The sequence below is a fragment of the Ursus americanus genome, chromosome 4, assembly GCF_024610735.1.
Source record: "Ursus americanus isolate L20-20 chromosome 4, mUrsAme1.1.p, whole genome shotgun sequence".
Taxonomy (NCBI): domain Eukaryota; kingdom Metazoa; phylum Chordata; class Mammalia; order Carnivora; family Ursidae; genus Ursus; species Ursus americanus.
In genome coordinates, this window is record NC_142130.1 from 47,594,258 (window position 1) to 47,618,322 (window position 24,065).

At 36.9% G+C, this 24,065-nt stretch overlaps 1 protein-coding gene and 1 long non-coding RNA gene across 10 annotated transcripts in view; one reads left to right on the plus strand and one right to left on the minus strand.

Moving 5' to 3' along the window:
- Positions 1-24,065, plus strand: part of IFT57 (intraflagellar transport 57) — a 56,605-nt gene that overhangs the window by 21,044 nt on the left and 11,496 nt on the right. The window contains exon 6 of the mRNA XM_045785260.2: positions 7,964-8,086. Within this exon, the coding sequence (XP_045641216.1) occupies positions 7,964-8,086 (123 nt within the window). The remainder of the gene's footprint in view (positions 1-7,963; positions 8,087-24,065) is intronic.
- Positions 1-24,065, minus strand: part of LOC123784087 (uncharacterized) — a 116,874-nt gene that overhangs the window by 11,583 nt on the left and 81,226 nt on the right. For 6 of the 9 annotated variants that reach the window (XR_015724211.1, XR_015724217.1, XR_015724212.1 and 3 more), the window contains one exon: positions 21,838-21,937. The exons of 2 other annotated variants lie outside the window; for them this stretch is intronic. This is a non-coding gene — a long non-coding RNA (uncharacterized LOC123784087). Of the gene's footprint in view, positions 1-20,837; positions 21,938-24,065 lie in introns of those variants that run through there. One more of the 9 variants, XR_006777388.2, reaches the window with a different exon arrangement.

The window sequence follows — 24,065 nt, forward strand, 5'->3', positions numbered from 1 at the left end:
AACCCCACATGGATCAACAAATTAGAAAATGATGAGGTACAAAAACAAAAACATGAGTGACAAGCGTTCTACGCACGGGTTGAAATTGGCATGATAAAGCCTGGCAAGAAAACTAAAAACCACAAAAGAAAAGCACTGATAAATCTGAATGCATAAAAATTAAAGCCTATATATGAAAGGATGGGATGGGGAACACCATAAAGTTAAAAAGACAAGTGATAAACTGGGGCAACATAGTTGTAACCTATATGATAAAGAATTGATAGGCATTTGGTAAGGTATATAAGAGCTGGTGCTCTTGAGTAACATTCCTTGGGCCCTGAACTCCACTAATGATCGACATAGGGAAAATGAGCTAACTGCTCTTTACCTCACTTTTCTCATTTGCAAAATGGGAATAAGGCTCCCTTGATTCATGGTGCTATTATGGGCATTTAACATAGGTGAAAGCATCTAGTACCATGCATGGCATATAATAATAGTAATAGTAACTGCTAAAATATATTGGGGCTTCCTACATGCCAGGTGCTGTGCAAGCCTTTTAAAATACATCACATAATTTAATCCTCACCACAGCCCTTCCAATGAGGAGGGTACCATTATCCCCATCTTACAGATGGGAACCTTGAGATTTAGAGAGGTTATGTAACTTGACCAGCAGCTGCTAGTAAGTGACACAGGTAGGATTTGAACAGAGATGGGATTCTGGACCCATCCTCTTGACATTTTGCACCATAACGTGGCAGTTCTCAAGACAATTTAGTTTCCTTTTCCTTGAGTCTTGGGACTATGTAATCTTGACAGTTAATTGGATTTTCATGTCCTCAGTAGATATATGAATTGAGCTCTTCAAATGTATTTGGGCATGGTATATCCATAAGGTTGCCATCTCAGAGAAAAGAAGCCTTCTAGAAATTCATTCCATAAAGAATTAAACTTACTTTGGCATACTCTGTAATAGCAACTATAGTGTCTATGGTAGTGTTGCTTTCTTTTGGTTTTTATCTTGAGAAAATTAAAAATCAGGGATGATTTTACCTTAGCACTTAATGTACATTAAAATAGCTGAAATAGTAGCAAAGACAGGTGTTTGAGATATTAAACAGAAATAATTACTGGAAGTTGAATCCTCATTCAAAAATAATTTCAGATTTCTTATTAGAAAATTAAATTGATTTTGTGTTTAGGGAGCTTTTTAACTTTTTTGATTTGTGAGCATAATTTATTCAAATCTTAGTCTACATTATAACAGAATAAAATTTCTTTTGATAGTCTTAAAATTGAATTGAAAACTTTTATGAACTTCATATATTTAAAGACAGAGGCCACCATCTATCTATTTCTTTTGATGGATTATAGCCAGGGTTTAATTTAGTTATTCAGACCAAATCTGAAAATACTTTTTGTATGGTATTAAACATTTTTCTTCGTAGTAATGTAGTGTTAAATCATTTAAAACCTAATTTGAAAAGAAAATAGTGAATCAGACTCATGATTTATGCTTCTTTAATCATGAAGAAGAATTGACTTGTAGGGACATGAAAGGTTTTAACTCTGTGCCTTCAATGTGATTTGTTAAAATCACTGGATTTCAAGGGAACACTTTTCTTGATTGAAATACCTTATTTATCCCTGTAGCTTTTTATAGATCAATGATAAAGAAAGAGGGACACTAGGTACCCTTAGGAGAAACCCTGTTTAATATATAGTAGTGCCAGGGGTACCTCGGTGGCTCAGTCAATTGAGCATCTGCTTCTTGATTTTGGCTCAGGTCATGATCTCAGGGCCCTGAGATTGAACCCTAAGTTGGGCTCCTTGCTCAGCACAGGGTCTGCTTGAAATTCTCTCCCTCTCTCCCTCTGCCTCTTCCCCCCTCCAATGCTTGTTCTCTCTCTCAAATAAATAAATAAATAAATCTTTAAAAAATAATAGTAATGCCATATATATTTAGTACTTAGCTTGTTGGCCACCTATCCTATTTCCTGTGTGGAGCAAAGCATCAGATTAGGACGATTCCAAAAAGGCCCCTGAACAACCAAAATAAGTATAACCACTTCCATTAAAAAAATATCTATGAAGGGGCACCTGGGTGGCTCAGTCCATTGAGCATCAGGCTCTTGGTTTAGGGTCAGGTCTTGATCTCAGGGTGGTGAGCTGGAGCCCCAGTGTAGGGCTCCGCACTCCCTGTAGAGTCTGTTTGTCCCTCTCCCTCCTCCTCTGCCTCTCCCCCCACTCACATGTGCATATGCTCCCTCATGCTCTCTCTCAAATAAACAAATAAAATCTTAAAAAAAAGAAAAAAAATCTATGGAGAGTCCCAACCTCATCACCACCACCACCACTCTTACCAGCTCTGACATATTTCCCTTGTATTCTCACTTTGCCTAAATTCTAACAAGCTTGGATATTAGGTTTCTAAGCCCACAGAAATTTAGGAGGAGGAAGAGGTGCTACAGCCAATCAAGCAGAAAACCAGGGTGATCACTGGCATTTGATACCAAGAGAGGCTACAGGAAAACTTTAAAAGCAGACATAAGAATGCAAAAATTATAGCTATCTGGGAACATTTAATGCAGGATTAGTCATACCCAGTTTTCTCAGTCCTGAGAGCATCATTGTATTACAGAATTAGTAGAATAAGAGATAACATAAAAAGATTAAATTATGGTTAGTAAATGTCAGTATATATCAGTTTCCAGTTACCAGTCTGACAGTGGTATCTCATTCTTACAAGAGGTAGGGATTTGAGCCTGGTAAAAAGAGCCTCTACTTGCTCTTGCTTCATTAGTTCAGTGTTAGGATCTTTTGGTCCTCCCTTCATCTCCCATTTTCACCAGAAAGTCTGTGAATCCAGTTTCTGCCCAGGCCCTCACTGTCTAGGTTTTCCTGGCCAGGCCCCCATCTGAACTTCAGATCTCTCTGTAACTTCTGATACAGGTCCCGGTTCCCAAGGAAACATCTTCTCATGGATGCCTGAGCCTTGAGCTTCACTCTTAGGTCTGATGCAGCCGTATATGTTCCCTTTACCACACAAGGGGTTTCTCCATCAGTAAGGGGAGTATTATAGGGTATCCATGATTAGTCAAATTTTAGAAACTCTACTTCTCCCTACTTCTAGCTTTCTTCCTCCTTCATCCCAATGGAATGTCTTAACCAGAGCTAAATGCCCAACCTGATTTGGACCCTTGGGATCAAAAGATCCTATAGCACTAGATTTTTGTTATTATAGCAGAACTGAAATGAATGGGTAACTGTTGCTGGTAGTAGGAAGTCATAGTCAACATTGCTTTGTCCGGTAATGTTTAGTCCCCTTTCCCTTGTGGAGTTTTCCAATAATGAGCATGTACTACATACTAGAAATAGTTTCGCTCCAAAGAGATTTTTTTTTTAATTCTTTGCTTATGATGGTATAATTAATCAGATATACCAAAAATGTGATCAGTTCTTCTACTGTATCACTTGTAACAGTTTTCTGTATTAATGCTTGTTAATGGTAATTGTCCTTTTTTTTGACTGACTTATTTCACTTAACATAATACCCTCTAGTTCCTTCCATCATTGCAAGCGGTAAGATTTCATATTTTTGATGGCTGAGTAATACTCTATTTTTAATATATACCACATCTTTATCCATTCAATTATCATATGATTTCACTTATATGTGGAATTTAAGAAACAAAACAGGATCATAGGGGAAGGGAGGGAAAAAAAAACAAGATGAAATCAGAGAGGGATACAAACCATAAGAGAAACTCTTAGTCATAGGAAACAGACTGTGGGTTGCTGGAGGGGAGGGAGGGGTGACGGACATTAAGGAGGGCACATGATGTAATGAGCATTGGGTGTTCTATAAGACTGATGAATCACCACTTCTGCCTCTGAAACTGATAATATTCTATATGTTAATTAATTGAATTTAAATTAAAAACAATATACTTATTAATGGGCCAGTCTCCCTCTGTTAATATCAGATCCATTACTTTCCCTGCTGGTAGTCATGGTCTACCTGGAGTCCCCAGTGTTAATTAAAAGGTGAAGATATTTTGAAGGTATATCAAATTTTGTACTGCATTTAACGTAGTGTGACAGAACAGCTTCTCAGCACTACATAAGCTACGCAACAGCTCAGAGGCTGCAGAGGGCTTTATTTACCCTCCCTTGTTGATACATGAGGCCTTCCCTTATTCTACCCCTGTAACCATAAGCCACATCAATTTTATATATATGCACACACATCCAGTTTTGTGTGTTTACGTATATAGATACACAGAATATAGTATTTCTTCAGATGCTTAACCATCCCATTAGTATTACCTGGAAAAGAGGAGATTACTTCCTGGAACAGGATTCTCAGCAGGCTTTTAAGATTGTATGTTTGATCCTTGAACTGACTTTGGTGGTATGCCCCACTATTTGAGCCCAGGTTTATGTTACAGGATGGTTTAGACTATCTTCAGTTCTTCCTTTGGCAGTCTTAGAGTCAGTTTTCATAATTTTTTTTCCTTGGGCCCATTTATTACCTCCATAAACTAGCCTGAGACTCTCCCTAATAGGCTATAAACTCTTTGCAGGCAGGGATTAAATACTTTTCTCTTCCCACACCAAACACAGTGCCTGGATTCTTACCTTGCATGTTGTAGAAGCTTTACAAGTGGCTTACTGGTAAATTGATTAATTATAAATGAGACTTCTGGATAGCCTGTGACTTATTGAGCTTCTAATTGTTTCTTCAGCAGCATTAGCTAGAAAACGCAATTTCCCAGGAGCTGTGCTTTATCTTAGTTAATGTTGCTTCAGAGAGGGACTGGGACTTCGTCATGCTGATATAAAATTTTGATTAAATGGAAACCAGTTTATTTCTCTTTTACTAATATCTCCACATAAAATACCATTTGTTAAATGGAGATACAATTGGAAAGGAAAGGCTTTCTCAGGTTATTGTAACCGAGACATGATATAGTTTTAAAGTGATTTCTACTTCATATGTAGCGCTCACTTAGTTAATGTATCCACTTATTAGGCTTTAGGAAATTTTTTTTTTTAAAGATTTTATTTATTTATTTGACACAGAGAGAGAGAGCCAGTGAGAGAGGGAACACAAGCAGGGGGAGTGGGAGAGGAAGAAGCAGGCTCCTAGCAGAGGAGCCTGATGTGGGGCTCGATCCCATAACGCCGGGATCACGCCCTGAGCCGAACGCAGACGCCCAACAACTGAGCCACCCAGGCGCCCCAGGAAATTTTGACTGAGGAACGAGGTTAGGAAGTAGATGAGCAAACATGGGAATAGAAAGAGACTGTATAGTTTGAATAAGTTAATGCCGCTCTACCAAGCCTAATGTTCTCTCTTTGTCCTTCCTCATTTAGTAACTAGGCCATCTTCCCCCAATATGTTAACTGTGGCCTAGGAGTGAGTGAAGACATTTGAGCTGCTATATTAAGTCACTTTAGGACATTGGGAGTAGGAATTTGCAAATCATTGCTTAAGGGAACCAAATAAGAACTTAAGAAGAGTTCTTACTTACTAAAGGGCCAATATAAACCAAATAGCAGCTTATGCACTGCGATGTCTTCATGCAGTGTTTGATCTTCGTGTGCCTTAGTAACTCTTAGATTCTGAGTCTGATTCAGATAGGGCCACTGCTGACCCATTTGCCTTTGGGAAAATTAGACAAATGTGCCCTTCCTTGAGGAAAATCTTTGAATGTGTTATGTACAACTTGAGCAATCCTACGAGTTGAGGCCTGAAGAAAGTGGGACTGTGGTTGAGTACCCTCTTCAGCCTTGTCTGGTGACTCTGGGCTCCACCCTCCTGCAGGGAAAAAGAAGGAGTACCCAACTTCAATTCACCCAAATGGTGGTTCCATAAACAAAACTTATTTGTAAATCAGAATATTTACATTCTATTAAGAATTATATCAAACTGCTGCTGAGAGGACATGCCCCTTTGTCTCAGTGGCATGACAGAAAACTTTCCCCATGGCTTTAGGTTTCAACTGGGAGACTCAGTCTTGCTTCTCCTGCTGTCATGTATGTCTCATAAAACTTCACACTTGTCTACTTTGTGAATACTGCCCCCCACCCCCGCTATCGTGCTCTTGTGCTACCCTGATTCAGTCTGTATAGATGTATGTAGCCTTCTGTTAGTACTCAAAATAATGCAGTGTTTTTATATTAAAGTGAGCACCTTAATATTTAAAGCAGAATCTTGAACATTTTTCACTTAGAGTTTCCACATTTTACTTATATTAATGCTTATATTTTTTATACTTCTGGTTTTTTAGGTAGAACGTACCTGAATAAATTCAGACCATATATTGTAAAATAGGAAAGCATGTATTAGTTATCCAGCCTCAAATTGTGTGGTTAGAGCTATATTGCCCCTTGAATTTCTGAACAAAAAGCAACATATGCTCCTTTTAGTGCTCTGAGTCTGTTCAGGACTTGCTAATATGAGCTAGGAGGTAGGGGAGAGAGGCTTTCTTACGCCAGCAGTGCTCTCGAGACTCAGCCAGGAGTTTAAAGTCCCTAAAGACCTCAATCTCCCACCAAAATACAAATCCCGATATAAGGTTATTCTTATGCTTAGCATTAGACTGGATTGGAAAGACTAGTCTAATGAGCTTTCATTTAAGAAATGTCTTTTAGTGACATAAATTCACACTGAGAATGAAATTTCACCATGAGCTTATTTATATAATCTTTTATTTTTAAGTTTTGTATTATGGGAAATTTCAAACATAAACAGAAGTGGAGAGAACAAGGTAATGAGCTCTTATGTAACATCACCCAGCTTCAGCAGTTCATAGTTTGTCAGCCATGTTTCCTGCAGAGGCCCCCTCTTTTCTTTTGCCTTGTGGCATCTTAAATTTCAGACATCATGTCCATTTACCTGCAAATATTTCAGCATTTGTCTCTAATTTGTAAGGCTTTGTTTTTAAACATAACCATTATGCCGTCATAATACCTATAACATTACCAATAATTCCTTATATCATTTAATTCTCTTCCACATTCAGATTTCCCTGATTGTCTCAAAAACGTCTTCTTACGGATTGTTTGTTCAAACTAGAATCCATGTACATTTGTATTTGTCTGTTTATTCTCTCAGGTCTCTTTTTTTCTATACTAATAAATTTTTATATGTTTTCTCTACATTTTCTTTTAATTTATCAAGGAAGCTTAAAGGAAAAATTGTTACCAAAATTAATGTGTTAGCCCTTATCTTTAAATCATTAATTTATGTATTCTTTACAGTTTCAGATCCATATATACTTAATGCCGAAATGTGAAAGGCTGGGAAAATGAAAACACAAAAACAAAACAAAACAAAAAAGTTTTCCTTTTGTAATTGAAAAACAGGCATGAATTGATTTTATTACTCAACAGTAGAAACCAAGTGCAGAAATGTGGCCCCCACCCTACTTGAGTTCAAATAGGTCTGTATTTTTTAAAAGCTATGTTATAGTTTGACCTAACCAAAATATCACTTTAATTATGAATAAAAAATTTGTAAGTAGTGACCCCTTCGCTTCTGGGATCTTATCTCTTTTGTCTTTCAGATTTGGGGTTTGTATTTCAGTATAGAAAATTCAAACTGAGACAATATTTGCTTACCAAATGTGTGAATGTTTGTACTCCTTTACTGTTATCAATTAACGTAACTCAATGGCTTGTTCATTTGATAGTATTCCCATTGATTTTGCTCTGATACCTCAAAAGCATCGTTTTTTGTCAAAATGGTGAATCATATATTTGCTTGTTTTTAAAAATGCAAATTTTGCTATTCTACCAGGTTTGTGCTTTGTTTTCTTTCAACGTGGATAGAGGACAGATAAGAAATTCTGCCACTGTAATTTTGACACTACCAGGCTTGATATAAATTGTGCAGTCCTGCTAAAATGCCTCAAAATTTTACTGTTTCTTTTTATAAACTCTCAATCTTGTGATATCTTTCCTTTCTTAGGATATGAACGAGTCTGCCAAACAAGAAGATATTTTGGAATCCACAACAGATGCTGCAGAATGGAGTCTCGAAGTGGAACGTGTACTACCACAACTGAAAGTCACGATTAGGACTGACAATAAGGTACAGAGGACAGAATACATTTTGTTCAAATAGAGCTTCATAAGGCAATTTCAGGGTCAGGGGTACTCCCAATTATACGAATGACATAAGGTGGTAGGATTCAGTTTCCAGTATTCTGTCTTAGCAGAGATTTAGTAAATTGTTGTTGAATGAATCAATAGTGTAATATTAAAGAAGGGAAAAGAAAGCAATAGATCTTTAAAGTGGTTTGGAACACTTGCCATGTTCCTTGGGATTGAGGGGCATTTTCTCAATACATTTTGATGTATTTTCTTAGAAATCATATTTTGTTTAGGTGAATAGTGAACAAAATTGGAATTTCATGACTGTATACCAACTGATTATAGTTAGAAAATGGTTTTGGAACCCTGCTGGAAGGCAGAACAGAAGACATCCTTGAAGTTGCCTTACATAATCTATTCAGTACGTATGATTAAAAGTCAAGTAGTAAGCAAATAATCAAAGCCTTTCCATTAAGATTTGGGGGTTGGGCCAGATGAACTGACCCATTTAATCAAGTTTCTGCTTCCTTTTTACCTACAATTTACGAGAACTTCAGAACAAACTAATAGGTGACTAGATAATACCATTCTCATTAATACTATAATAATGTCTGCAGAAGGGACTAGAGAGACATCTAGGTAAAGAAACTAAACGGTTTTTATCCTTGGAGGCTGGAGAAAAGCACCAGCTTTATGGAACAAGGTTCTAAGGAAGCTTGTTATTCTGAAAATATGGTCCTAGATCTACCCCCAAAGATTTCTGTTTTCTGAGTGACTTGGAAATGAATTCATTCCCAGAGTGTCTAGATTTGAGCTTGGAAAACTGTGTCCTAGAGAGGGTAAGAAGCAGCCTAGACTCCTAGGGCAATCCTAGAATAGGATAAGGGCAGCAAAGGTCTTACTAGACTGAACAGCTGTGGAACAGACTTAAAGGTAAGTGGGCAAATCCTGCAGCCTGTTTACCATGTATTTATGCAAACATTTTGGATAGCCATTATTTGACTACATTAGGGGTAAATTCTTTGTTTGCATATCTCTTATACGTGAATACATATGAATACAGATTTCTTCACTGATTTGATCTCTGCTGGAAGTCATAATTTGCAAGAATGTGATTTTTTTTGGTAAAAATATAATTTCTAATTCTTTAATTTTATAAGAAGAAATATTATAAAATTAAAAAAATTTAAAAAATTAAATTAAATTAAAAATCACTATTTTATTATGATTATAGTTAGAATGACATGTTAAAATAACCATGTAGTGAGGAACTCTCTGATACTTCTTAATCCCACAAGGAAGCAAGTTTAATTTATTTACTTTCAAGCTAAGTAAACTCTTGAAATCCAACATCTCATTTAGAGCCTAATAGGATCACACAAGAGTGTTTTTTTAAAGCATGGTCATTGGGGCGCCCGGGTGGCGCAGTCGTTAAGCTTCTGCCTTCGGCTCAGGGAGTGATCCCAGCGTTCTGGGATCCAGCCCCGCATCAGGCTCTTCTGCTGGAGCCTGCTTCTTTCTCTCCCACTCCCCCTGCTTGTGTTCCCTCTCTCGCTGGCTGTCTCTCTCTCTGTCAAATAAATAAATAAAATCTTAAAAAAAATAAAAATAAAAATAAAAATAAATAAAGCATGGTCATTGATTTCTACATAATAGGAGTAACTGAATAAAGAAAGAATATAAATGTAACTTGTAACACATACAGTTTTACAAAACTAAGTACAGGTCAAATTCTACTACAAACCAATATTACAGTAATCAGAATCCTGGGTACTTAGGGAGTCAGTGATCTCCCAATTTGGGGAAGAATTAACTAAGTGAAAGTTGGCCTCTTGGTCTCGTGCCATGTATTACCAGCCTTGATTTTATGAGGATATACTGTGCCAAATTAATTATACAGTCAAATTTTACAAGTAACATTCTGAAATGTGAGGTAAAGTTTTGAGGGTTTTTTTCTTTATATGAATAGCATTTTGAATTTAGATTTTTGTGGTAAAATATACTGACCTAAAGTAATATGTGAGTGCTTTTTCAGAATTCTTCTCTAAATCATTTGGCCTTTGTGTCTAGTATTTCACAAACTCTAAGTATTTCGGAAGTATCAACTGAGAAATGCAGGTTTTGGGTCAATTCTTTATTCAGCTTTACTTAAGAAAAATAAAATTATCCATTGATTTGAGAAAATAAAGGGGCTAATGAATAAAGAGATATTTTTCATGCCTCAGAAATAAAAATCATCTGGTCATGGATGAGGTTTCTCACAGGCTCACTATCCTCCATCAGAGGAGGTTGAGTCCTGCATCGTGGTAGAGCCCATTCTTCCTCAACTCCTAACTCTACCAAAACCAAACTCTCTCCTTTATTTTTGGCCAAAACAATTATCTTTTCACTCAACACAGGCGATTTAGGACATTTTGAGAATTCAACTTTGTGTTTGAGGGAAAATGAGTTTTTTTCAGATCAATGTGCTTTACTGATCACTGTTAAATTAATTTTTAAGTAGTACAGAGATGTGGGAAATAAGTAATAAAGGACCTCCATTATTTAAATCCATTATAAAGTTCTTGAAAATGACCTTGTGTTAGTAGCAAGTAAGTCCCATATTTATTTAGCACTGCATCAAATGTTTGTTTTCTTATAAATTCATTTATTCCTTGTATGCTTGTGGCAGGTAATTGCCAAAAAAAAAAAAAAAAAGAAAGTAAATCTCCTTTTCTGTTCTTTTTGCATATTATATAGTATGTATGCTTTGATGAAATCCTCTCATGTACTAATATTTTACTTCATATTCTCCATAATGTTGTAATTAGGTTTTTATGTCTGGGCTAGCTTATCCTTTTTTCTGGCACCACTTGTGGCTGTTGACAATTTTCAAAGAATGCAAACAAATTTTAATATTAGCTTAAACAAATTACAATTGGGAAAATATATATGTTGCCAAAAATACAAATAATATGTTCCACAGCTGAAGGTGAAAGATTTTTGTCATATGTTAGCTTCAATGGACCATATTAGTAGTTCCCTTTTTAGGGCTGGTTATAGAGAATGTTCCTATAAGTAATGGTGATTACTTCCAGAATGTTATATACCCAGCAACCAACTCAGATCTGCCCTAACTTGGAATAATGTATCTAAATACACAGAACTTGGAATAATGTGTCTAAATACACAGTCCGTCTGCTAAGTAAGTCAGTAAATTCAGCCAAATCCTGGGTCATTCCATTCTAGTTAATGCCTCAGTTATGACCAAGTGAGTAAGGCTCTGGAGTCAATTCCTTAGAAGGGCAATCTGAGGACAGCTAAATCAGAGTAGACATCCGTGCCACCTAATAAAATCATCTGTGAGTATTATTAGTACACTGTGACTATATATCTAACACTTCTTGTTCTTTCCCTCATTTTTTTCTCTTTATATCTCTTTCCCTTTCTTCTTGTGTGTTTTCATGTCTTTTTTATTGTTTTTTGTTAGACCAGCAGTTGGTGCTCACAAGTGTTACATAAGTACTCTGGTGAAATTTAGAACTAAGATCAAACATCTGTGATTATAATCGGATTAGACTTAAATCTATAACTGGTCAAGAATTACCCTAATCTCTGAGTCTTTTTTTTTTTTTTTTAAGATTTTATTTATTTATTTGACAGAGAGCACATGCTCGTAAGCAGGGGGAGCAGCAGGCAGAGGGAGAGGGAGAAGCAGGCTCCCCACAAAGCAGGGAGCCTGACCCGGGGCTTGATCCCAGGACCCTGGGATCTTGACCTGAGCCAAAGGCAGACGCTTAACTGACTGAGCCACCCAGTTGCCCCTCTCTTAAGTCTTTTTAAAATGCACTTCTGTTTTTAATTATAAAAATAATACGGAAGCAATTCAAGGGGAAGAGGGATGGGCAGTGTGCTATGAATTAGAAGCTAGTAATCCCACATTTAGTTTCACTATCAATTCCTGATTTATTGGGCCAGAGTTTCAAAAACTTAGTGGGACTGTGGTGGCCACAAAGATCAACAGAAGGTAGAACCTGTCTCACACATCTTACCTTGGCACCCTGAATTCGTATTTCTACCACTTACTAGATGTGTGATCCAGGGCAGGCTACCAAACCTCTCTGTCCCTCCTTCTCCTAATCTGTAAAGTGGGACTAATTATATACTTACCTTACGCAGTTGTTGTAAAGCACCAACAACAGTGTCTGAGACATAATTAATGCCTACTAAATAAATGTTAATTATTGTTAAATTATAGTATCATTACAATATTCATGTGTTCTGTCATGGCCTTCTAACATTCAGTGCCCGTATCCCTATTCAGGAAGAATTTACAAAATTTCTGTACTAATGCTTCCCTCATTTAAGGGAATATTTTAAAACATCAGCCTTATATTCTTACATGGGGATGTAATCAGGCCCATATAAGTAATCAGGCTCAAAGTATTCACTTTGGTAAATCTTTCCAGGTGTTTCCCCCTAGTAAAAGAATATATAATATGGTAATAATAACTGACATTTACTAAGTGTTTACTATGTGCCAAGTGCAGTTCTTAACACTTCACATATATTTAATTCACTTCATCTTTTCCACCGCCCTGTTAGATATAGGTACCTTTTACTGCAGGGGTGGAGACTGAAACACAGTGAAGTGAAGTAACTTGCTTTTGCCTAGTAAGTGACAGATATTCAAGCCTATAACCCAGGCTCTTACCTACTCCATTAGTGGCAATATCACATACTGGTTAAAAGCACAAATTCTGAATCCAGGTTGCTTGAGTACAAATGCTGGCTCTAATACTTACTAGCTGTGGGACCCTGTGGGCAAGTTTCAACCACTCTGTCTCAGATTCCTCATCTGTATAATGGCGTTCATTATAAAACCTACCTCAAGGAGTTATTAAAGGAATTAAATGAATTAACGTATCTTAAGCACTTAGAATGGTGCCAGAAGAATCACTTAATAAATGTTGACCACTATTTCTGTGTGCTTTTATGTGTATACAGTTGAGGTTACACCTCTATTTTTGAAAATATAGTCGTACATCATGAGCAGTTCACACTTCCTTAAAACCTGTAAGCCATAACTTTAGCTGAGTGGTAGGTAGCAGAGAGGGCTTGGCCAAGCTCAGCAGGTTAGGGGCAAACCAGGAGGTTGAAGATCTTGGTGGAGGAATGGCCGGCAGGACAGAGTCATGCAACTGCTCGCTGATGGTTAGAATATGGGCAAGCATGAGGACCATACGATCTGAGAACGCAGACCAAAGCAAGGAATGAAACCCCCAGTGAGGCATTTTAGAGAAACAAGTGGTTATTGAGGGTGGAAGTACTTGGTGACATTGAAAAATAATATTTTCCTTCATGATTGAAATATCTTTAATTCCATAATAGTAATTTTTTAAAAAACTTTTTAAGTGAATCAGTTGACAGTTGCTGACTGGAATAATGTATTTGAGACTGAGCTGCCAGAGAATTCTACACGTTCCATAATTTCTGAGGAAATAAAAGATGCGGTTGCATATTCATATAGATTTCACTTTCTGTATTTTTTTATTAATTTTGAATCACTAAAGAATGCTGTTTCTTGAAGAAAACTATTCTATTTTTTTTTTTAGTTTCCTTTTTATTATTACAAAACAAGCCTATATTTGACTTTGTGGAAATAAAGAAGATCACCTAAATGAGAACAAAGAGTATGTATTCAGAGTTCGCCGTAGCAAGGGAGTTCTCCACCATCACCTGCATTTGGCAGAGACTTAAAGGCAGGCAGGAGTATTTAAAAGATTTATAGTGGGAAAAAGGGAGGCCTTCAGCAATGTTCAGCTATGACTGGAGATTTGGAGGCAGGCTAACTAGAAGCAGGGCCTCCCACGTGACTGGTTCAGAGAGGATATGTGGCTTTGTCTGGTTGGTCCTGCACTGGAAGCAGTGGGGTGAGGAGAAAAACTGGGGAAGTCAGCAGTTACTACGTCCTGAACGCTTTTGGCCAATTTCACCCAGACGTTGTAGTTTGACTTCCTGGACTAGTTGTTGCAGATTGTGGGCCAGAATTCTTTTTTTTTTTTTTTTTTTTAAGATTTTATTTATTTATTTGTCAGAGAGAGAGAGAGCACACAAGCAGGGGGAGCGGCAGGCAGAGGGAGAAGCAGGCTCCCCGCTGAGCAGGGAGTCTGATGTAGGACTCGATCCCAGGACCCTGGGATCATGACCTGAGCCAAAGGCAGACACTTAACAGATTGAGCCACCCAGGTGTCTCAATAGGTCAGAATTCTATTTTATATAGTGGCCTGGACATTGTCTGTTCTCCATTCGTATATTCAGTCTCTCAGCTTCATCCACTGAACCGAGGGAAAGTGGCTTCTTAAAATGATCAGTCTTATCTGCCTTTATCAGGAGAATGACTTTTTTTTCCGTAATAGAAACCAAGTAAACATTAATAATATTTATTCCTGTTTCCTAGAAATAAGGAAGAGCAGAAAGTGTGAAATCAGTTTTTAACTAAACCTTACATAGACCCTTTTCTTCAATTATACAGTATTTATTCCTAAACAATTGTATATTATAATGATTTAATATGAGGTGTTTAATGCAATGAACAAATGTTCTATCATGCTTTAATGCCCTGTGGATATTGTAATTAAAATTTTGATTAATGACTAAAATTGATTTTTTTCTAAATTATAATTAAATGTTTCCTGCTTTGTTGTTTTAAAAGATAGTTGGCTAAGTACCCCCTTCATTTCTCTAAAATGTCTCCTACTCATTATGTAAATCTTCAGGTTCATTACAGGAATTTAGATAAAGAGATTATATATTTTTTAAAGGCTTTGGAAGTGCTACAGCATGTGTTTCTAATTATTTCAAGCCTTTGATTCACTGAACTGCTTTTTTACATCCTTACCAATTTTTCAGTGTCTGACTTTCTCAGGATGCAGTTGTAAAAAGAACCTTAAACTTTAAATTTCAACTCCAAACAACTGGATTTTGTTTTAACGTAAATAAACCATATACAGGTGTTGCCTTGGGTTAATTCACAGCAAGAAACCTTCCTGGAAGAGTCATTGTGCTAAGGATGGAATCATTGCAATAGTCTTGAGCCCTTGGGCTCTCTAGTCACTGTGAGAGCTAAAACCTAAGAGGGAGGAGAGAGGCCTTTATTAATCAGCAGGTGGGATTCCATTTAAATGAACCTGGAGGGACCACAGAATTACTATATTAGATTTAAGTCTCTTCAAATTGGAAGCCAAATCCTGCAGAAAATGTACAACAGTAGGCTTTCTCTTTTTACTGTTATAGACAAATCTGTATCTGGAAGCAAGAGAAGGAGGGCATTTTTCTCATTCCAAAGCAGTGCAGAGAGTAACTTCCTTGACCTTCTGCCATCGCTGTGTTTGGATGCGGTGTAAGAAGAATGTTAATAAAATTTAGCTTTCTAAATATTTCTGACCTGCAAGGATTTATGAATTATTATACTTTGGAAATAAAGAGCATTTCTTAAGACTCGTACTCTGGTTGTTGGATAGGCTATATTGATAGGATTCTTGCATCCATGAGCAAAAAGGTATAATATATTCTGTGGGTTAGGATACAAGAATACAGTTTATGTATATGTTAGTCATTAAAATGTGATTCTGCCTGTTATTTGAATAATGGAGAAACCATATTTATAATTTTTAAAGATTTTCTGGTAGACCTTTTGTTGAGAAATATTCACATAAATAAAAAAAAAATAAGGCACCAAATAAAAAAAAATCAGCTTTTACAATTACCAGTAACAAATGTAAATACAGGTGGCAATAAGTTGGTCTCCATGAGGCTCCGTGCAGGAGTAATAGCTCCAATTACTGTCACAAATGTTTGTAATTGTATCTATTGCTGCCAGACAATAAATGCTTTTTAATATAGTAAGGCCATAAATGTACATGCTGCTGTTGTTTAAACAAAATACAAATTTCAGCAAATTTATCCTTGAAACACCTGCTATAATCAAAAAGAGGTGAATGCTATCAAAATAAACTGCCTAAATTAACTAGACACACATACATTTTTAGAGCAGCCTGCATGATTACTCAACTGCCACGTTGTCTCAAAGAATGAGGGGAAATATTCATTGATGGACGTTCACAGGCAAGCTTTCTTTAAAGGAGACTACAAAAAACTGAGTATTGCTTTGGATTTTTGTGTTATTTTAAAAACATGGTGTTATTTTGTGGACCTAAAATTTTATTCGCTGTTTCTTTTATTTTTTTTTTTTCTTAAGCTGGTCAACAATTTTTTTTGTTTGTTTTTCTTTTTAGCATATGGGTCATGGACAGATATCAGGATTGTGGAAAAGAGTACTGTGCTTAAAATTATATATGTAAAACTACTGCAGAGGGGTGGAGAAAAACCCAGCCATCCTTAGGCAACTGAAAACGATTTTTAGCTGCTTCTGTCACAGTCTTGTTGAACATTCAGGATATTCTGTTTAAAGATAGTTGATGATGCCTTCCTCCCTATTTACCCTGAGTGTGATAAATGTTTCAACGGGATCGGGGAAAGGTTTCATTTATTACAAGTCGAAATAGGAGAACAAGTGTTTTTGCTTTAGAGATTACCATCAGCTCTAACTAAAGAGAATCAACAGTGGTAGCAGATTTTAAGGAAATAGCCAATAAAAGCTGCGTGTTATATAAACACTGAGGGGAAGTTACTAATGCCTCACAGCAGATATACTTCAAATAGACATTTGTGATTGAGAGCAGTGAATTAATATATATTGATTATAATTAAAATTTCTAGACTGTGTAAATATTTCATTATTGCAAAGTATGATTTAATGTTTCCTTTAAATTACTTAATGTAAAAATATGAATTGAAACAGAAACCATTTGTCATATGGACCTCCCTATGAAATGTACTTTTTAATTGGTTTGATTCATTTTTCCAATCAATGATATTAGAGTTCTCACTATCACTGTGTTTTATTATTAAATTTCTTCATATGGACAGATTTTACTCCCATAGCCTTTATCCCATTGTATTTGATTCTGTTTCCTTATGCCAAGTTAATGACTTATGTTTCTTGGTTCTTCAAATATGCAGATGGCTCTATTTATTTTTTCAGTTTTTTATTTTTTGAGTGTTGTATGAGATCAAGGTTTTGATTAGTAGGTTCTTGAAGTTGAGAGGAACCTACTAAAGGTTATCTCTTCCAGCTCTGCATTATGGTTATGCAGCAACCTGTGAAATAATTACGTTCTCATTTGGCCTGAGAGTGCCCCTGCATGCACAGAAGGGTGCCCCCCCACTTGCCGTCTGCCTTGCCAGATCTCTTCTCTGGGCTTGTACCACCTTCTAAAGTTTAGAAACCGTCACTCAGGAGATTTTTGTGGCCGTAGAAAAGGGGTGTGGATGGAGTAAGCATGAATAATAAGTCAGAGTCAACATATGAAAACACTCTAGGGGGCGCCTGGGTGGCACAGCGGTTAAGCGTCTGCCTTCGGCTCAGGGCGTGATCCCGGCGTTGTGGGATCGAGCCCCACATCAGGCTCCTCTGCTGTGAGCCTGCTTCTTCCTCTCCCACTCCCCCTGCTTGTGTTCCCTCTCTCGCTGGCTGTCTCTCTGTCGAATAAATAAATAAAATCTTAAAAAAAAAAAAAAGAAAACACTTTAGTAACAGATGATAGTCAGTAAAGATCATCTCTGAGCACACATTAGAAATGTAATTGTTTAACTAACAAGGTATTTTATTTAGAGATTATGGATCTCCAGTTTCAGTTCAACTACAGGCAGGTGAGAGAATACTAGTGATTGTTAGGATAGCCTTGGCTTACCCTCTGTGCGCACTGTCTTATTCTTCGCATTTCCAGCAGTAGTGGATTCCCGTTCTCCCTTCCACAAATATACACATACAACATATACCACACATGCATACTCAACTCTTCTTAAGTTGTATGCTTAGATCTTTGAACACTTACAAAGAAAAATCAAGTTTTTACACCACAAGTGTGTACCACAGAAGACTTTAAGCTGCTGGCAATAAAAGAAAAATGTCATATTAAAAAATTCAGAAAGCCACATTCTGTAATTACCTCACAACCTGATGGGCATTTTCCATTAAGAACATAATTCAATCTCATGAAAAAAATATTTGATGGACAATCTCCCTCACTCTTCTCTTTCTCTCACACACACATACCCAAATACGTGCACAAATGTGAGCCATGGTGAAGCTGCAAATTAACAATTAGAACAAGAAGAAGAGATTGCAAAACCACTTGTGCGAAGTGGCAAAAAGAGAATATAGATAATGTTCTCTTATTGGGGAAAGGAGGGTTGTTGGTGGAGGAGGGAAAGCCGCTGCTCTTTTCCTTGCATTGAAAGCATGATGAATTATCGACCTGTCCCAGGAACATTTGCTGCAGTGAACTTAGACCTATGCAGCCACTTCTATCAAGCTGTCTTCTCTGCTTTTTTCACTTAACCTGATTCCCTGCCATCAGATTTCCAAAGAATTTCATCATTGACCACGGATGGGGTATTAAACATGTCACAGGAACATCAGTATTCCACACTGAAATCTTGAGACTGATCACTTTTGGACTGCCACTCACACTTGGTCCTACCTCTCTACCACTGCAGCTACAGTTATAATTTTAATAACTAAGTCTCTCTCCCTGTGGCTGAAACAGAGATGAAATGCCCAGATCCCCTTACAAGCAAGGACATGCTGCCCAGCCACAGAGTGTGGTCAACAGACAGCCTCTAGCTGTCTGCTCCTTTGATGGCAGAGAGCTTCCCAGCCCAGATCTTGCCCTTCCAGAGTAGCCCACATCTGGGCTTATGTAAATTGTTTAAAGTATTGTAAATAATACTGCTCTGAAAATTCTTGTACATGCCTTTTGGTAAACATCTGAACACATTTCTACTGGAATTTCTACCAGGTGTGGAATTGCTAGGTCCTAGGCTATGTGTATGTTCAGCTTTAGCAGACCCTGCCAAATCGTGTTTGAAGGTGGTTATACAAATTTATACTCCTCCCAGCAGGGTATGAGAGTTCCAGTTGCTCCGCACCTTTATCAACATTAAGTATTGAGTCTTTTTAATTTTTGTCTTCATAATAGATATGCTATGGTCTCATTGCCATTTTAATTTGCATCTCCCTGATGACTGCTGAAGTTGAACCCCTTTCCATATGTTTATTTGACATTTGGATATCCTCTTGTCTTTTGCTATCAGGTTATTTGCTTTGTCTTTTGATTTATAGAAATTATTTTTATACTCTGAATGTGAGTCCTTTGTCAGATATAGGTATTGCAAATATGTACTCTTTACCTTTTCTTTTCACTCTTATTGGTATGATAAACAGTGGCCTAATTCTAATATATTCAAAATGATCTTTTTGGGGAGAAGGGAATATGGCTAATGTTTATGTTTTATTTAAGAAACTTTGCTTACCCTAATGCTATGAAGTTATTCTCCTATGTTTTCTTTTTGAAGCTTTATTGCTTTACTTTTTGCATTGAGTTCTGTGATTCATCTAGTATTGATTGTTATGTATGGTGTGAGGTAGAACTCAAGATTTATTTGATATATATATATATATATACCATATATATGTATATATGTATATATATCATATATATGTATATGGTATATATATACATATATATGTATATATATATATATACATATATATGTATATATATATGTATATATATATATGCAGCTGACCCAGTTTATCGAAAAGGCTATCTTTTCACCAGTTCACTGCTTTGTCATAATATGTAAGCATGTATGTGTGGGTCTGTATTTGGGCACTGTTTTATTGCACTAGTCTATTTGTTGTTCTTTCATACTACTGAAAATGGTATCTTTTTAGATTTTCTTTTCTGTTTATTGACGGTATATAAAAATAATTATGGGGGCACCTGGGTGGCTCAGTCGGTTGAGCATCCTACTCAGTTTCAGCTCAGGTCATGACCTCAGGGTCATAGGATCGAACCCCGCGTTGGGTTCTGTGCTCAGTGTGGAGTCTGCAGGAGATTCTCTCTCTCTCTCTCCTGCTCCCCCTGCTTTCTCTCTCAAATAAATAAATAAATAAAATCTTAAAAAATATACATTTCTGTGTATATGCAAGCACACATCTCCAGCAAACGTGCTAAATTCACTTACTCATTCTAACAATAGGCTTATAGTTTGTTTTGCATTCTTGGTGTATATAATTACGTCATCTGCAAATAGCATCAATCTTATTTCTTTCTTTATAAGCCTTATCCCTTTTATTTCTTTTATGTTGCCTTATATAGTGGTTAAGAACTCTAATCTATGTTGGATATAAGTGATATTAGCAGGGAGAAAGCTTTCAGTATTTCAGTTTTACCATTAAGTATGATGTTAACTTTATGACTTATAAATAATCTTTACTAGGTTAAGGAGTTTCCCTTTTGTTCCTATTTTGCTAAGAGTTATTATGAATGGATGTTACATTTTTTCAAATGATATTTTTCTTCATCTGTTGAGAAGATCATATGATTTATTTCCTCTTTTTTCCCTCTCTTGCTATGGTAGATTGTATTGATTGATTTTTGAGTATTAAACTAACCTTGCATTTTAGAATAAGTGCAACTTAATCGTGATATATTATCCTTTTTATATATTACTGGATTCGATTGGCTGGTATTTTGTTGAGAATTTTTGTATCTATGCTTACAAAAGATACTGATTTGTAATTTTTCTTGTTTTTTAGGTGTCTTTGTCAGGTTTTAGTGTAATGCTGTGTAGGCCTCATGAAACAAGTTGACAATTGCTCTCCTTTTTTTTTTTTTCTGTTCTCTGGTATTTATATAAAGTTGTTATTCCTTAAATATTTGAGAAAATTCACCGATGAAGCCATCTGCGTCTGGATATTTCTTTGTGAGAAAGTTTTTAATTGCATGTGTTTATCCTAAAACTGTTTTAAATTCATTGTTTTATTATACGATTGATATATAAATATATTCTTGGAAATATTCAAGTATTACAGATGAAACTAAAGTCTCCTTTAACCATTACCCCCTTAAATTTTTTAGTTATACCTCACTACATTTCATCAGGGAAATGATAAGTAATGATATCGTGCTCTCTGCAGGTTTGTGCTCTACTGCTGACTTGCCTGTAAGATTGGGCAGTCTACTTTAAAGTAGCTACTCTTCAATTTCCTCGTCTTAGATAGTTTTTAAAATAATTGTATGTGATGATGTATGGATAGTGCTTAACATAGTGCCTGACACATACTAGACATTCCTTGAATGTTAACATTGAAGCTCTCATTAGATGTAAAACGATCTCGGAATGGATGTGACTATTGGGGAACTACTCTATACCAAGGAAGGAAATAGAAAAGGTTTCTAAGTTGCCAAAATAGAAATCACAAAAAACTACGTACACTAAAGCCCATGCATTTTATTTATAGGCGAGTCTGATAAATCCTTCTTTGGAACTTACATATAGTTGTTTCAGAGATTATTCTAACAAGGTTGGTTAAACAGACTGCTCATCCACAGCAGATTAGAAGCAGCAAACCTTCTGTAGCATCTAAGCTTTAGCAAAACAACCAAGCTAAGAAACATTTATTGAATGTGCAAACTTGAATGGGAAGTTGTCAGTTTCTTGTGCTCCTTATTGAAATTGGGTGACAAAGCAAGGAAATGAAAGAAGCAGGTCAGTGTAATGGAAAATCTGTAAGTGAGAGAAAGGACATTTGGCTTCCTATTCATTTTGTAATTGACATGGTAAAAATCATACCACCTCAATTTGTTACCCAGTCGGTGAAACGGAGGTACAAGACTTCCTCCCCAGAGTGATCTTGAAAATCCACGGAGAAAGTAAATTCAGGGGTGAAACAGGCCTGATGAGAGAAATGCAGTGAGGCCTCTTAAATGCAGGGAGCCCATAAAAACCCTCGTAAATACTGTCATATTCACTAAAACACAACTGCAAAACCAGAACATTAAATTAAGATTCCATTAGTAAGTATTTATAACACAGTTGGGGGAGAACCAGTAAGAACAGAGGGAAAAGGGAGGGTAGATGGCAGGAGTAACATGTTTGTGGTGGAGAGCAATTCAAAATACATCCGAGCCTTGGGCCCTGCTCCCGCCCTTGTGGGCTAGAGCGAAGGTGCCACGAGATCCATGGACTGTGAGACTCAGCTGTGCTCTGGCCTGGACTCTTCCTGAGCCCAGAGCAAACATCCCAGTATACACCAAGGTGCCTTCCTCGGCTTTGCTCTGCCAAGAGTCCTTTGGCTCTCCGCCTCTCCACACATAAGGAAGCTCAAACTTGGGGAAAAATCTGAGTTTGACATTTTACAAGCAGTAAATTAGTGAAACGTATACACAGATAAAAGTTCTAACTGCCCTCCCTAGCTTGTGTTTCGGTCTCTCTCCGAAGCAGTTTCAGAGAGGAGCTGAAGCACTGAGTTGGAGATCCAGACAAAGAAACCAGGTGTCTGTGCGTCATATGTAAAGTTAATCACTCAGGGGTTGTGCCATTGAAGTAAAACCCAGAGATCCATGTAGTCTTGCTGGTCACCTTAATGGCTGCAGCTAGATCTCCTGCATTTCGATTTTATGGTACGCTGTGACTCACCATCTGCAGACATGGCCTCAGAATTCTCTGGTTTTTGAAAAAGGGAGAGAGATCATTTGGCACTAAAGAGTTTGGAGTGGGGAGCGGGTACTGGTTACAACGATACCTTTGCTGTCTACTTCAGAAGTGACAGAATTATACGAGATTTTGTATGAAAGGATTTTTAAAAACAGAAAGTCTAAAGAAATGGTATACTGCATCATTATTAGTCTTCTCGTTTCCTCGGAGAGAGGAAATGTGCTGGATTAGTGGAAAACTCAACTTCAATAGAGAGGAGAAATGAGCTTAATGAACACACTTAGAGCACTTTGGAACAGGTGACAAGTAAACTCCAGAGGCCCATGTGGTCTCACTTGATATGTAACAAACAAATTATTGGTTTACCTTAAATACTCTGCGGTAGTTCATTTTATCATAAAGAAAAGCAGTCTCTGGTATGTGGAAAATGCACTGGTTTGGGAGTGCTTTCCATTTTCCAGATGTGAAACTTCAGAAAGGTCATTTAACGTACCTGATTCTTGGTTTTCCTCCTTTACTATATATATATATATATATATATGCCTAGTCAGTTTTTCTGTACTGAAAACAAGCCCAAATCACAGTGGTTTATAATCATAATAACAACACATTTACTTTCACTCAAGATACATGTCTGCTGATGTGTGACTCAGCTGCAGCCCTACTCTTGCTGTGTTCCGTGTTCCTTATTCCCAGACCTAGGCTGAAAGTGTAACCCCAGTGTGGGGCATGCCTATTATCATGGCTGAAAGAAAGGGAAAGAGGGCTGATGGATGCCTCTTACAGCGTCTGCACAGTCCTGGCATAGGCCGTAGCCACCACTATTCCACTGGCCAAAGAGAATAATCACATGGCCAGGGCGGCATCAATGGAGCAGGGAAGTATACTCCTCCCACAAACTGGCCTGCAAATCACATAACCCTCTACAGGGGAGGGTAGAAGTGAAAAAGAAGGGATGAGAAATCGACTCAGCGCTCCAAACCTTTGTGAGTCTCAAATAAGCAAAGGTATATAGAAGTGCATTGTAACCTAGTGGATTCTCTACCAGTATAAGGATTGCTAGCATTGTTGGATAGTTTCTTTTACTGTTTTATTTTGGGGATCAAGTCCTTACATACCATTAAAACCCATTACTTCTTCATTCTTACCACAAACCTTTGTAAACTTTTTAACCATCTCAGTTGTAGTTCTTTAAAAGCTATGTATTTTGCCTTTTTATATTCGTATTTTTTAAATGTTACAAGTATAATCACTTATATTTTCTGCTGTAACTGTATTAAACCCCTTTCAAGAAATACTTGGGTGTATGGTGACTAACATAATAAAAAATTATTATTAAAAAAAAAAAAAAGAACTACTTGGGCATC